The 16181-nt window shown below is 39.3% G+C and overlaps 1 protein-coding gene across 4 annotated transcripts in view; it reads left to right on the forward strand.

The window, feature by feature from the left end:
- The window catches only part of TET1 (tet methylcytosine dioxygenase 1), a 74216-nt gene that overhangs the window by 21176 nt on the left and 36859 nt on the right, over nt 1–16181 (forward strand). For all 4 annotated transcript variants that reach the window (XM_048943946.1, XM_048943943.1, XM_048943944.1 and 1 more), the window contains 3 exons: nt 5740–8251; nt 9473–9563; nt 10165–10258. In XM_048943946.1, the coding sequence (XP_048799903.1) occupies nt 5740–8251; nt 9473–9563; nt 10165–10258 (2697 nt within the window). The remainder of the gene's footprint in view (nt 1–5739; nt 8252–9472; nt 9564–10164; nt 10259–16181) is intronic.

The following is a 16181-nucleotide window of genomic DNA, read 5'->3' on the forward strand; positions in this document are numbered from 1 at the left end:
CCATAAAGTTGCAAAAGGAGTTTCTATAGTTACTGTGCAGTGTTTTATGACCATGTTAATGCTCCTTCCAGGGTCATTGCTTTCTAAGATAAAATCTGTATTATGTATGTACAGCCCAATGCCTTTGTTGTTAGATACACAGCTTCACCTTTATCTGTATTGAAATGTTTGCTTGCCAGCCAAAAAATCATGTCTCATTTTATCATTATTAGGCTATTTTTCTATCAGAATTAGTTTCAATTTTCTTCTGGGTCATTGCTAAGGACCTTATATAATACATAGCTGTGATAATTTCCCCAAGGACCCCATTAAGAACACTGCTGACTCTCAATTCACAGTTACAGGCTTAAACGTATGGTAATGGCTTCATAAACAAACTGTAAGAGACAGGACGAGTAGCTAGGATGAGTAAGTTCAAAGACTGAATTTATTCCATCTCTACCTATTAATTAAAGCACGTTAGGGGAGGGTTGTATTAGGGAATAGATATTGCTGGTGATTGTATATATCCTTTTTCTTTTGTGGGTTGAGTGCTATGTTTCCCAGACTTGTCAGTGTTTCTTTGAGTGTTCCATTACGACGTTGAAGATAAATGATTGAATAAATCAGAACATCATGTAGAACAAACAGAAAAACCCAAGCATGATACTAGTTTGTATTGGCTTCTGTAGCAGAAAAGATTCTGTAAGAAGTTTTCCTTTAACACCTCCTCTTCTGGGAGCCTGTGTTAGGGGAGCAGGGTGTCCATGGTGTGCTTCTTGTGGTTTTGGTTTGCACTTTCACTCCTTAGAGCACAGGGTTGATAGAAACAGAAATCTGAGTAATCTAATAAATACACTTCTCTGAGGGTCACGATATGAAACCTTCAGAGTCTGAATAAGTATTTTGCACTTTGTTTGTTTATTTATTTTTGCTAGCAACTGCATCCTTTAGGATCTTCTTGCAGAAGATCTTGTAGGTCTTCTTGTAAGTGGTCTCACTGAAGTGTTACGTAGGATAAGCAGGAGAACTGTGGTAGTGGTGTGGGAGAGAGAAGTGAAAGGAATGAAGATACCACAATATAGTTGTTACTGTAGCTCATTCTGGATATGAATATAGATGACAAAATCCTCACACTGTTAGGTAGAGTGGATTTGCTAGCTGCTAAAAGATCCAGCGTCAAGTCTTGCTGGTAATTGAATGGGTGGGTTTGGGTGGGCTGGATATTCTGGGGCACGGGGGAGTTGTGAGTGAAGGGGGATCCATTCAGCTAAACACAATTGGGTGATTTTCTCCAGCTTCACAGAACTTATTGTTGCCTTGAGTTTCCATACAAACCTGCTTGCAATTTTTTACATCATTTTGCCAAGAGCAGAGATTGTTTGCTTTTGTTGCTGTAGCTTCTAAAATACGGAATTATGAGCGTGCTGTAAATGCTTGCCCAGTGCCATTGCTCCTGTGAGGAACAAAACATACTATATGGGCAGGTTATGTTATATTATTGTAGGACCCAAATTGCTCTCTTTACGTGAAGATCTGTGGGAAATGTGCTTTCTGTGAGCTGCTGTACAAGTGTGGTGTACTGAGAGACGCATACCATTTCATGGCCATGGTTAATATGTAACTGGTGATAATAGACGTAAGTTTCTGGTAAAGTTAATGGGAATGAGCCTCGGCTTGCGGCTGGGCCCCTACTTCACTGCGCTGTCCTTCTCTGTGGCCTGGTTACCTTCCCAGAAACTTGGTTCAGCCTGCAACCTTAGGCAGCAACTTTTCTGTTGTCTGCATTATGGTAGTCAGTGACCCTACATTTTCCACAGCATCTGTTCAAACCTATACACGGGGTGGCTTACTTGGTAGCACCCGACATAGATGAGTGTTTCCCCAGTCCGGTGCTTTCTGGCTCTTTATCCATATCTTCTATCCCACATCTATCTTTTTATCGCTACATGATGGTCCCATGCTTACATCTCTGTTAGGCAGTACCCACCCTGTATTCCATGGAGTTGCTACGTGTCCTGCTGGGCAGATACTGGCGAATAGGAATACATTGCATAGGAGTAAATTGGTACTGGTCAGCTGGCTGGTTCTTGCTTACCTCCTGGTGAAGCACTGACATCTGACAGCTGGGCCACGAATAAAATACCCTGTTCAAATATGAGGTGAAGTATGTTTGTTGTCTTTATTTTTCCCTCCCTCCCAAACAGTTTGTCTGGAAGAAATTTCTTCTTAAGATATTAGAGTTCTGAGGTGGTTCCAGCATTCTACCAACCTGGAAGAGCGTGTGTGGCCTGCTGCATGGCTGCAGATGCTGTATCAGGATCCAAACTTACCCAAAGCACTGCAGAGGAAAAGAGGTGCACAGTGCAAGCTCTCTTCACTCACCCATCCCTTTGCATTGTTGAATGTTGTTATGCTGGAAGAGCTACCTTTCAGGTCATCCTGGTTATTAGCACAAGCTAATAGGTGCAATCATTATTATCATGTGTTGAGAACTCTGCTCCTGTGTGGGTGGGGGAAGAATATAATTGGGATGTCTACTTAGGGGATGTAGGCTGTTGTGCAGCTTGTCAAGACTTGCTCTGAGAGCCATTTTGTCAGCATTTGATCTACATATCATCTGTTATTTCTGCTTTACAAGAATAATTACTGGCTGTTACCTTCAGTACAAAATGCATTATTACCACCTATGCAGACATGAAGTGAGATACAAACCTGCAGTCTACTCTCAATTGTACAGAAAATGTGGAAAAGTCTTTAGGTTAGCCTTGACACTGTATTTTGATTGTGAATTACTGAAAGCTTTGCATTACTTCACAGTTATGTTGTATTAAAAGAAAAATCAATGTTACGGTCTGACTCTTTTGAGAGTGATTTGCTGTAACTGGCTTTTCATGTATGCTTGGAAGCATTACCTCATGCAGTGAAGTATGTATATAAGAAGAAAAAGATAAAATGTTGAAGTTTAAACAATCTAGCAATGACTACGGTGGGCTGTACTCTGTGGTTCTTCTCCTAATAACATTAATTATTGCAAAGTTTTATCTTGAGTATGATTTGCTAGTGTTCTATATATCCAGCTTAAGCAGTGCTCCCCTTCATGAGGAAGAGAGGAAATTGCTTTCATTGATCCAGTTCATTCTACCACTTTCCATTACACTTGTACAAAAACTTTAGAAATCAATCGGATCAGTCTTCCGTGCTCAGCTTCCATGAATTTTGAGGCTGTTGCTTGGAAGCATGGTATCCTTGACTGTAGTTTTCAGTCTTTGATTCAGGATTGGAAGATAGACTTCTCCAACCACGTTGTTCAGCTGCAAAAGCATTTGCTGAGCTATTGCTTTTGGTCTGCCAGACTTTGGCTGAGGAGAAGAATCGAATGACCTCTGCCCCTGCTAGTATGTCTGTATTTCTTTTTATACAGGGAAGCAGTAGCTTTACCTATTAAAAAGAAAAGGCCACAGGAAAGTCTGGTAAGAGAAGGAAAATTTAAAAAGGGTATATTTAGGACTCATTGCAGTACAGTAACAAAAGAAGAAAAGTGGCACAGTACTCAGAAGGAAGAGGAGTTGATTTCTTTTTTAAATCAAATTTTATTATCATTAATTGCGAGGAAAAATAAAATATGAAACAGAACCAGAGATATGATTCAGCTGGTCTTTTTTTCTTCCCTGTTGCACGTAGGCAGCTTCCAGTTAGAAGTAGAAATTTCCAATGGAAATTATTGTATGTGTGAGGAATTTTATTAATAATGCCAGTTTGCTGCTAAGATCAATTGGGTCTTACGTGGACACAGCACTGCACTTGTATGCTTCTAGCAGGTAATGTACTGAGTATTTTCAAGCACAGTTTTATGTCAGATAAGAGTACTTTTCTGAGGAACAGCGTGTTTACAGAGTGGGACATCCTGCTGATGGTCATGCTTGAACTGTCCTCCTCTCCCTCCATCTCTCATTACTCATTTTGCAGACTTAAAGTTTTTTGTGGTTGTATTGAAAACCTGTAAGCTCTGAGGAGTGATTTTAAACTATTTGCTTCTACCTCCTCAGCTTCCTACTCAATTAAATAGCTTTTAATAGCAGTTTTACATAGTTGGGACAGCTTTTGGACTGATAGAGGTACACTTTTATTGTAACATATAACTTCATAATATGGTTCTTCCTGAAGTTAAGTGTAGAGGAAAGAAGCTGGTAACTGAAGTGCAGCTTTTGTGTAGGCATAGAATTGTGTGTTTTTACTTTTTAGTGATGGATTGTTCCAGTATTCTTTGGTAGTTATGGAGGCCTATGTAAATCCTTTAGCCCTGTTAACAACAGATTTACTTATCCACTTTTGTGGAACTCTTAGAAGTTTCTTGGTGATCCCCTGGGTCCCATTTGATGAAAATTCCCCAGGATCCAGAGGAGTTCAGGCTCAGAGACCTGAGTCAGCATTTGTGCATAATGGAGAAACATGTATGGTGTCTTTCTTTCTTAATTTCCATACATTTGACTTAGCTGCAGAGGTGTTGCATGCGTTTCTACATAGTACTTTCGTAGTATTTTGATACCTGATAATATTTAGGGCACACTAAGGATTCTCTGTTATGTTTTTTATTAATTAGTGATCAGCTGTGGGGCGGATATTGGGCTCCAGATGGAGTTAGGTGCATATGCTTCATTTTGCCTAGGGATTTCTGAAAGGTTCACCTTGATGGTTATGATTAATCATAAATCCATTTTACATTTGTTCTCGTTTCTTGGAGAAGTCCAAGCATTTTAGCTGTGGCTGCTAAATCATGTTTGATTCAACTATTTTAAATTTGGTGCTAAAAGTGAACTGCTAAAAACTTCTGTGCCAATGTATGGTTAATTAATCAGTTCTATTGCAGGGTCTGATTTGAAAAACAGTGCTGTTTTCTGTTCTATGTAGGGCTGAAAGCTACAGAATATTCAAATAATTCTTAGGTGCTGCAATAAGATTATTACCTCAAATGAGGCCCATCTGCATACAATCCCCAGGACACAGTGTTCTGACTCGGTCGGTTTTGAAATTGTTGTAGCCACATGAAGTGTATTGTGTCTGGGAAGATGAAGGATATATTAAACTAAATAGTAAGAGTTTGCTAAAATAGTAATAATGCTAGCTCAGTTACCTGAAATACTGTTCAGAAATGTGAAAGGTACCATCTAAATGTAGCAGGCAGTCACAGTGTTTACGTGGTAACTTTCAGATGCACTAACACCATAGCTGGCTTATTAACCATCTCACTTTAACATTTGTCAGTTTTGAAGGAGTTGCAGCTAACCCAAAAAGCAGTTATTCTTGCTAGAGTGTCCAAACAAGTCACATGTCAGTTTGAGTATAGCTGTAGAAGTACAATTGTACCAAACTTTGTGAAGTCCAAGCTTTTAGACTTCAGTCTTGCTTTGAATTGGATGGAGACTTTCTGCTTATGCAAATTCAGCAAAAAATTAAATCCTTAGATCAGAATCTTTACCATTTAGTGAAGTCCTTTATGTGCTAATTCATTTCTTTAGTTTTCCCCACGCACAAGCTTTCTTCTTCTGCCTACCCCATTAAAAGACCTTACTATAAATGTGGGCAGGCTTCAGGTTTTTTATGACTTCCTGTTTTTTTTCAACATCTATGCCTGTGCTTAATTAGGATATTCCTCATATATTCAAAGTAGGATTTGATTGCTATAAGTAATATGCTTCTTATTTTTAATGCTTTTGAGCAGCTGTTACAACATTTTTTATTATTATTATTATTTCACAGGCAAATTTAGAAAACAAACCAGTAAATGGCCGCAGACCAGAACTCATGGAATGCAGTATATGCGGTCATGGTGAAAAATACAGGGTGAAAACAAACCAAACACAACCCTTTGAAAATGCACAGTCTAAGGAGAAAGAAAGAATGACAGGCTTAGAAGCAGAGAAGTGGGCACATAACGAGAAGCCATCCTTTGGTGTCCATGTCAATGGAGATACCCATGGAACTGTGACAGGCCACGAACACTTGAGAAATGCAGAAGAAAGTGAAAGAGCGGTCTCTCCCAGTCAATTAGCTGAGCCAAAAAAATCATTTGCACAGACCATCAAAAATGGCATAAAAACCCTACATTACTTATCACCAGAAGCAGTTGCTTCACTGAAAAAAGCAGCTGTAGTGGAAAGGACAGATTTGACAAGCAACTCCCATGCCCAGTGGATGAAGGCTACCAATCTGAATGACATAGTCAGCACTCTGACAACTAGTGTTAGCTGTGTTCACCCAGACAAACAAGGAAATCTTTTCATGAAAGAGGAAAACTGTACTTGCAGTGTCTTTCAGGATTCTGATAAGTCAGTACTGCAAACCAGTTCTGTTTTGGATCTGCAAGAAAGCACGTGTTGTCCTCCTTTGGTTAAAGAGGAAGTGCATGGAGAGGATGGCTTCAGAGTACCTAACGCAGAGACACAGCATGAGAGTCCTTCACTCCAGCCAACTTTCTTGTCCCTGATTAAAAACAGAAACCTAACTGTGGAGCAGGTTGTAGCTATTGAAGCTTTAACACAGTTATCTGAAGTCCCTTTAGGAACATCTTCCCCAGCTAAAGCTGAAAATAGTGAGTGTACAGAAGAAAGAACTTCCAACTTGCTCCATAGTTATAAAAGAGATATTTCATCCTCCTTTACGTCTTCTACATTAAAAGAAATCAATGACACTTACTTACAGAAAGAACAACAGCTCTTGACTCACTGTGCTCACTCACAAAAGCAGCTCCCGAATAAGCCAGCGTTGTACAATGGCCAAAGTTCGATTTCTGAATTGCGTGACAAACCTGCCAATCTTGCTAGCGAGATGTATAAACTGCAGTTATCCTCAGGAGATACCAAAACTTTATCCGAGTTAAGATCTAATGCAAAATCATTTTCAGGACTTAATACCAAGAAAAACTATGATCCAGTCCCCCTTTCACGGTATTGCAATGTTCAACATGCGAGCAACAGCTTGGATACTCTTGGCCAGTTAGATCAAAAGCCAACCTGTAATGATTTGAACTTGGAAGCTGGTTCTTTAATTAAAGAAGGAGGAATTCACAGCCAGGATGAAGAGGATGTAGCTACACAACTAACTCAACTTGCAGCATTAATTGAATCAAACCGGGCAAATCCAGAACAGAAGAATGACATAAAGACATCGCTGCTTAACTTAATATCCCATGAGAGGCAAGCAAAACATAACCAAGATCTGCTGCAGAGAAAAGAATCTGTATTTTTTAGGCATAATTGCGGTTCCTTACTGTTAAAGCAAAAACAATCAACAAATAAAAAAGGAAATGCTGTACCATGGAAACCAAGACACAAAAAAAAGCCTCAAGAAGCACGCTATCAACAAATTAATCGAAACCAACTAGAGTTGTTGTCATGCCAGCATAGTGAGTTACAGGACATTTGGATATCATCAAAACTGCACAAGCTTGGCCAAACCATGCCACAGGACTCTAGAATAGCTTTGTCGGAAAAAAAATCACCAAGAACCAAAGTACAGAAAGCACTGAGTCAAAATGCGCTGACATTACAGGAAAAACCTAGGTTGTTTCTTCCTCAAACACAGATAAAGTTCCACAGATTATCTGAGGTACCGCAGGACAAAAAAAAAGACAGGTTGTTTGGCTATGAAGTGGTGAATGAGCAAATCAAAACTGCAGGCTCCAGTGACCCACCAGGCATCATTCCACTGAAAAACGATGTTGCGGCATGTAACCAATATAGTGATCTGCTCTCCCGTAATCCTCTGTCAGTTTCGCAGTTGAAAACAGCATCCTTGTTAACCAGACCAAGTGAAAACACACAGATGTTTACAGAAAAATGTAATTCTCAGGTACAGCAGGCAGTGAATGTTGGTCAGACACATCCTTTGCCTCAAACTTTTAGTCAGTCTAACCTGAGAGCTAGCGAAGCGTGCAGTGAAGATAAAGCCTATGTCCAGCAGGGTGCTGTTGATCGACAGGTAGATCCGAAGTCGCAGATGCTGCCTGTTTCCTGCAGTGCGGGTCAGGTGCCAGGCACTGTGGAAGCTCTCAGGAACATGGAGTGTGCAGGTGAAGTTACCATTCTAACATCAAGAAGTTTGGGTACTGACCATCCGCAGAGCACAGGCGACTCAGGGTGTTCTCCAGCAAAAAACACACTCAGCAGTTTTCTTGAATCACCGATGAAGTTTCTCGATACTCCTACAAAAAATTTAATAGATACACCTACAAAAAAAGGACAGTCTGAATTGCCAACTTGTGACTGTGTTGGTAAGTCATCCTTTTGCTAGCTTTTACCTGTACCTCTCACATGGGCATGTGTTTGTGTTGCTCCCCTTAATGCAAGAAAGTATACTTGGTGCATAGGTGTTGCAAAAAGATACTTGTTTTGCTGTTAGGAACTAGAAGAAAATGATTCTTTCCCTTTCTGTAACCTTTGCCTGGTGTTCTTCAGGCCTGCAAATAACAGCAAAATTCAGTATTTTTGGCCTTGCATCTGACCTGTTTAAATTGAAATTGAGGAAAATGAGTTTTTCCAGTTGTTTTCTTGTTACTCGCTTGTATGCTTGTAATTTCATCTGAGTATATTAGATCAGGATTTCTATGGTCTCAAACTAGTTTCTGCTTGAGATGAGCTGGGCAAAAACTTTCCCAATACCTTTTCATTTTTACCTAAATGCCTCCTGGCTAAGCAGCAGGGAATTGTTGAGGGCAGTTCTGTTACTGTCATGGTTTGCCCTGAGGGTGGTGGGAGTTTCTGTTATGATTCCTGTCAAAGGCTTGTAGATGTCTCATCTCAGAGATAAGATGAGGTGGAGATTAGGTAATAAATCCAGATACAGAACAGTTTGTGTTGTAGCATGAGGTGTTGGATTGAACTCGGTGCTGAGAATTTTGCAATACAACTTGATTGATGGTATTGGACATGCTGTGTTTTCAAACTATCAAAGCACACAGATGGGGAAGAAAAAACCACTGCAGGGACTGTTAACATTGTACACAGGAAGATTTTTTCATCTTTGCTCTAATGTTCTGAAGCAACAAGCTGTTAGTTAAGAGGCCTGGATTGCGTTTTTTGTTCTGTAGTAGTATATGACTGTCAGCTGATGTTTTTTGGCCTCAATTCTCCGTTGTCTAAAATTAATTGATAATGTTTGCCTACTCACAAGGGCATTGGAAGCTTACTTAGTCAATATGTGTCAGGTCCTGCAATGAACATTGGTAAAGAATGCAAGATAGTATTATAAATAGGATCTATTTGTAGCACCAAGAAAGAGAATCTACCAGAAGATTAATAGGAGAAAGCAAGCATGAAATAGTATAATTTTGATGTCTCTGAGGGGAAAAATCAATCATGCTACTTATTCATTGCATTTCAGGGGCAGATTTTGTGTATTTAAGATAATGTTTCTATAAACCATTTCTGTGCTGATTTGTAGTGATGTAAATGAGAAATGATGTGCGAACTTATTTTTCTCAACCTGTTTGTAGAGCAAATTATTGAGAAAGATGAGGGCCCATATTACACACACCTCGGGACAGGACCAAGCGTTGCTGCTGTGAGAGAAATAATGGAGAACAGGTGAGAAAATGTGCTTTTTAGTGCTAACAGTGTTTTTGTGTAAACAGAAAAGAAGAAGAGCTGTGAGAAAATGAGTGCTGTTTGGCTTTGTTTTTCTAATACTTTTGCTGTACTCATTTGTAAAACATTTTCCTGTTCTGATGTGCTTGAGGGAAGCTCTCACATTCTAATTCCAAATTCACGCATCTTGTCTGAGCTCCAGCAATTTTAGCCAGTGTGCTCATAGGTGCTGTTGAAGTCCATAGTGATGACAGAGATTAGCAGCTGGCAGGAGTAGGCTTTCTGGTGTCCTGCATGCAAACAACCTGTCTCAAATTGGACAGAAAGTGACTAAGTGCTCGAGGATTTTCAAGCAGATAACATTTCTTTTCCAAGTAATGGAAGCCACTTAGTGACAGAAGCCTGTTACTGGAATAGATGTTTCAAAATCGCTTTTGCGAACAGGACTTTGAATTTAGTAGTGTTCTTTGTTGTGCTATGTATTTTTTTTCTCTTCTGTTCTCAATAAAGTTGAGAATAAAGTTGTTGTTCTTGTTTTATTGAATGTGTTTACTGTTTTAAAATGTGTTTTCAGTTCCACTCCTGAACTTTCTTAATGCAGGTATGGAGCAAAAGGAAGCGCTGTGAGAATAGAGGTAGTCGTTTATACAGGAAAGGAAGGAAAAAGCTCTCAGGGGTGTCCGATTGCCAAGTGGGTAAGTTTTTATGTTACAGTAGTCAAATTGGTTTTTGTGGCTTTGAAGTATCTAATGATATATAGTCTTTGAGCTTATATATAATCTGGTCTTTAATCAAGGTCTGTTTCTTCTTCATTTAATTGATTTACAAGTCTCAGTGAATGATGAAGCTAAGAATATCACTTTTTAATCTGTGATGCTGTGATTAGAGTGAGTTTGAAAGAGGTGCTTCACAGAGCTGGCAGAGATGGGCAAATCAAGGGTAAGAACACCTGGCAGTGTCTGGAAGCTGGAGGTCTCGTGAAGTAGGCTACTGAGAAGTGTGAAAGAAGAGTGTGTTGGAAAACCTTTCAGTAACTTCTTTCTTTTTAAACTTAATTGTATGAACTGTCTCATATACCATGTGCTACTCACTTTGAGGGACTAAACTCACTATTTCAAAACATAAATGTTATGGTGATAGTTTTCACCAAAGTTTTGTCTCACATTGCTTCATAGGAGCCAGGAAATGAGGTAGCAGACAAGCTCCAGGAAAGAGCTTGGAAAGAATTGATTGTCCCTTATCTTTGCTGAAACCACTGAGGGAGGTAAAAAATAGTCTGGAAATCTTGTACACTGAGTTTTTTACAAATAAAAAGAATTTGCTTGTTGGAATATATATAAATTGTTGCTGTATTTAGGAATTTCGGACTTAACTGGCTAATCTGATGATAATAACCGTGCAGTTGGTAGACCAGCATTTGTAACTATGTAACTAAAATAAGGATGTGAATGTGTATTTACTGCATGTGTGTTTACTGCTTATATTCTTGGAACAGTTAAATGTGTTTTTCGTACTCCATCCAGAAAATGATGCTCAGAAAAGAATCTCCTATGTGTAAGTTGCTTCAGATGATATTTAATACCAAATAGGCATCCAATAAAAAAAAAAATAAAAGATGGTCAAATTTCAGAAATGACCGTCCCAAAAAAATGGACTGTTTTCTGCTTGGTTGATTTTGTTTTCACCACTTCAACTAAGCAAAAAATCCTCACTTTTCAGAGAGGTTAGGAGTTAAAATTCTTACCTTAGCAAACAGTTGTGAGCCTTTGAAAGAAGGAAGAGATTTAAAACTAGTTCTTAAAGTTTATTTTGCTGTTGCCAGTATCAACATACTGCCTTTTACGTAAAACAGAGATGATAGATTCCACTGTGCATCTGCGTGGTGTAGGTGTCCAACATGTGTGTGCAGTATGACAGCCAGAAAGCACTCAATGCATATAGGAAAGGCTGTTTAAGGATTACGGTACAGTTCAGTTAAATTTCTACATGCCAAGCATTTGTGAGAGAAAGCTTTAATGTTAATTGAACTAAATTCCAAATGTCTTTTGTGCAGCAAAAAACTTTTTGTGTGCAAGCTCAAACCTAAAAGGAATGAATGCCTTTCCAAGCCTGCTGTGTGACTGCATGATACAAGAGAAGGAAGGAAATCGTGGAAATCTTTTCTATGTTTCATCCTGCATACAATCCACATTTTTTTAGTTGGTATTTTTAATGTGTGAGTTAACTTCCGATTGGCAGTGCTAATATTAATCCTTAAAATGGAGCATATTTCTGTTTTGGCTGTGGCCAAAGTAGTACCATTCTGAAATTTGTTTGGAAGCATATGGAAAAAGTTTGTTCTGCTCTCAGATAATTGCAGTCACAAGGTTTGGTCAGCTGCACAGAGACTTTCACTTGCTCATTACAGAGCTCTCTGGGACAGATTCATTTCTGCTTTGCAGATGGACAAGCTGTTGCCCCTAGGGCTCTTGAGAGGCTTGCTGGCAAGAGCACCATGATGGAGCTCTGCTGAAGCAAACGCGAGGAGGAAAAAAATTGATATAGAGTCATATTTAGCTATTTTACTCCAGTAACTTTCCCTTTTGCTATGAGTCTATGTTGTTTATCAATTCATTAGAAACATCTTGGAATCGAAGGCTGCTTTATAAAATGTGTATATGTGTATGTATTATTCCATATATATTATGTATATATTTGTACGTACAATGTATGTATACAATATACATATTATATATAATATAAGAATATATATATATATATTCTTCTGTTAATGGCTGTGTTTCACAATACTAATTTCCTCCTAAATTGTTTTCACCTAAGTGGCTCCAAACATGTACGTAGTGTATTAAACACTGAATGAGACAGGCTTCTTTTTTCTAAAATGAGCTGGCTTTTCCTTAGTTTTTGGGGTATAATAAACTTACAATATCTGCGTAGGTGATAACTGTGTGATTAGAAAATAACAATCGTTCTGTGACATGTGCTAGGGGGTTGTCTTTCTTTCTTTGCTTTTTTAAAATTTCTTTTGCTTTTTTATTTTGTGCAAGTCTATCCTATTTCTGCTTAATAAGTTAAAGGAAAAAGAGCTTTGAAACAGTGGGATTGCCAACCTGTCTTTCTTGGTTAGACTTTTCATATGATCATGTTACAGTGCCTCCCCTATCACCAGACAGCGGTGAGTGATTTATGTCATTCCCATTGCTTTATCAGTACTTTGTTTGTACTCTCCTTTTTTTTTTTTTTATTTCTGCTCTCAATGTATCTGATGGGAAATAAAGATTACCTCAATTCATTGAAGTGAAATGGTTCATAAATCTTCTATCTGTATGATGTTCATAAGTAGCTCACTCTAGGTATGATCCTGCTGCACGAAATTCAAAGATGAAGTCAGTGACCTCAGAGGACAGCTACAGGTCTTAACATTTCAGGATTAAACTCGTTTCCTTCAGGTTCCTTCTACTTGTTTTAGTGGATGTTGGCCTGGATCAGCTTTCTGTTGTCTTCATTCAGAATTGCAATGCAATTTCTAAGGCTCAGAGTTGGAATAAAGACAGGAGATGAGAACTGATAAGAGCAGCCAGGTTGGGTGGGAGGTCCTCCCTGCTGACAGCCTGTCTCCAGTGCTGACTGATGGCGGAAGAGCAGGGCAGCCGGCTCCCAGAAGACTCACTTATTTTCCAGTAACTCATTCCTCTGAGGTTCCCTAAGCTGAAGGCAGTGGCTTGATATTCCCTGTCATAGATGGTTTTGTCTTTATTTCTTCTTTCTTTTCTTTTTTTGCTCTCTTGTACTTGGAATTATAGTGGTGGTGTAGTAATGCTTTCAGTCTTGTGCTCAGTTCCCAGCAGTTCCTAGCTGTTTCTTTTGCTTTTCTTTCTGTTGCAAAGCAGTGGTTTCTATCGTTCTGCAAAATTCTCATTTCTGCACAGTAATGGCTAACCATGTGCATTAACAATGGACACTGCAGTGAATTTTATCTGCCATCCTTACTGCCCCCTCGGCAGTATGAACTCATCCTTCATTTATTTGCAGATTGTGCTTGTCTTTTCCCTGAATTACTCATCAACTGTTGTCACGCTTTTATTTACCTTTGACAAACACAGAGGAGAATACAAGCCTGAGCAGAATTGTGCAGAGCTCCCATCAGACGCATACCCGCCTTTGTTTCTTGTCTTTTCAGCAGTTATTCACATATGGTCTTTTCCTTTGTACCAAGGCATATTCATGTTTGCTTTTTTTTTTTTTTTTTTTAATGAGTCTTTACTAAGGGACCTCACTGAGTGCCTTCTGAGAATCTAGAAAGCCATGCAGTATGGCCAAAAGATTCACAAACGTTTGGTGTCTCTGTGCATCATGCTTATCTACGTGATTGCTGGTTTGTGCCACAGAGCTCAGATCTGCTCCGCACAGACAAAACGGGGCTAATGTTATCGTTGAACTGGGATATTCCTCCTAGGACCATTTTGCAAACTGTTATCCTCTTAGTAATCTTCAAGCCTCCTGATACTGATGTATTATAAACCAAGACTATGCATATTGGATTTGGAAGTTCAGTTGTTTCACCACTGAGTTTCTGGGGTGGATGCCATCTGATCTTGGAAATCGTGACTATGTTTTGGGAAGTGATCTTTTTCTTCTGCCACTACTGTCCTATGACTGCTTCTTTGGTGGCTTTTAACTTTGTGAGGGGCACAGCCAAAGCTTTTTTTTTTTTTTCTGAAGTGGGAATCCTCTGAGATGGCTTTCAAAGGGTGGTCAGGCAGTGGAATGGCTGCCCAGGGAGGTGGTGGAGTCGCCGTCCCTGGTAGTGTTCAAGAGGCGCCTGGATGAGGAGCTACGAGAGATGGTTTAGTAGCTTGTGGCACTGATAGGAATGGGAGGGTGGTTGGACTAGATGATCTTGCAGGTCGTTTCCAACCTTGTGATTCTGTGATTCTGTGAACACAGCAAAAGTAGTTTTTGCATCCCTGGATTTATCTTCCCTAAGTGCTTTGTTTTTTTGTTTTACACCTGGATGATCTGTTGACCTCTCAGATTCTGTTAGCCTGCTGGTGGCTGTAATTTGTTTGAGAAATGTGGTACGGTGCAGCTTCTATGCCTTTCTCAAACTCTTTCACTTCAGTTTTGTTCTGGTTCCCTTTTTGGGCTTTCTGCTTATAACTTAACAGAGCTTAGTGGTCTTTTTTATAGCAGCAGTATATCCATTAAAAAAAAGAAGGGAAGGCAACAGATTAAAAAAGAGAAATTACAAATGCTTTTGCAATGTAAATATAGTTAGAAATATAGAATCCTTAGAATTGGAAAGGATCTCTGAAGGCCATCTAGTCCAACTGCCCTTGAAGTGACAGCCTTCTTTTAAGGACCTGGACTTAATATTAGCCACTGAAATTGATCAAATTTTCAAGAAGTGATGCTTAGACAATGCACTCTTAAAACAAAGGCTTTACAGATCATTGACCTGGTAGGAATTTGTGCCGGAATACTAGAAACTACATTTTGTAGAGTGCTCTGAGCTTCTGTTAACAGTTGATTCTCTGCAGAAAAGTGTGTTTGTTTTTTCAGTTTGCTAGCTTGGCTTCAGTTGAGAAAGAGATTGGGAATAGAGAAAAGAAGAAAACTGAGAAGATACTTGAGTTTCTAGGCTATCTTACGTGTAAGTTAGGGTTAGAAGGGATGTACAATTTATTAAAGAAAATTTAGTGATAAATGTGTGAAATACTGTGCTCTGGCATAGGTGGCCATTACTGATCAACACTATCAAAGGACTGCTTTATGTGGAGCCCAGCACGTCTAAGCAGGTTTTATTATTTCAAGGTTTTATTTCATATGTTAAACTCTCTCTGTGATCAGATGGCGATCCACATTTGAGAAATCTGGAAGGAAAACATTCCTGAGAGTGGTTGGTGGTCATTTTAGTTGTATTTTTGGAGACCGTTGTATTGGAGCAGCACTTTCTTGCCATCCTTCAACATATGCTGAAGGTAGCTTGTGTAGTGGGTTTGATAGCTATAGTCAAGCTGTTCTTTATGTGTTGCAGTGCTTTGAGATGAAAATTATTCTAAATTTTTACACGGTTTCTGAAGCATCTTAAAATGTCTTGTATTTGGAAAATCTACTCAACAATTAGAGTAAATATAAAAAAGCTAAGTTAAGGTAAATAAATCAGGGAAACCAAAGTTTGCTCTGAAAGGAATGCCTTCCATTTATTTTGATGGAAACTACAGCAGATAAAGAGTACAACAGCACTGTTTGATAAAGCAAATTGTCACAAAGTAGTATTTTTCAGCAGAGGCTCTGCAATTAGCTATGCATGATGAACAAGAGCCTGCTTGTGTCACTCTTGTGGAAAATGTGCACCAGTGGAGCTGCCTCCTTGTTGCCATTGCTGAAACACACTGTGCATCCCACATCTATTTGGTATCCAAAAACACTCAGCAAGCATCGATAAAGTCACTGGGTGCCATTTTTTCCATGTGGAGGAATTCAGTGACACGCGTTCATCCTCACTTCCATGTCAGACACCATTCTGTCAGACTGCATCTCTGCTGCCATCTGTCACACAGCAACAACCTGTAGCAGGGTACTGGTCCAGGGAGGTTCGGCCTCTACTGCCATCCC

Source organism: Lagopus muta, chromosome 5, assembly GCF_023343835.1.
Source record: "Lagopus muta isolate bLagMut1 chromosome 5, bLagMut1 primary, whole genome shotgun sequence".
Lineage (NCBI taxonomy): Eukaryota > Metazoa > Chordata > Aves > Galliformes > Phasianidae > Lagopus > Lagopus muta.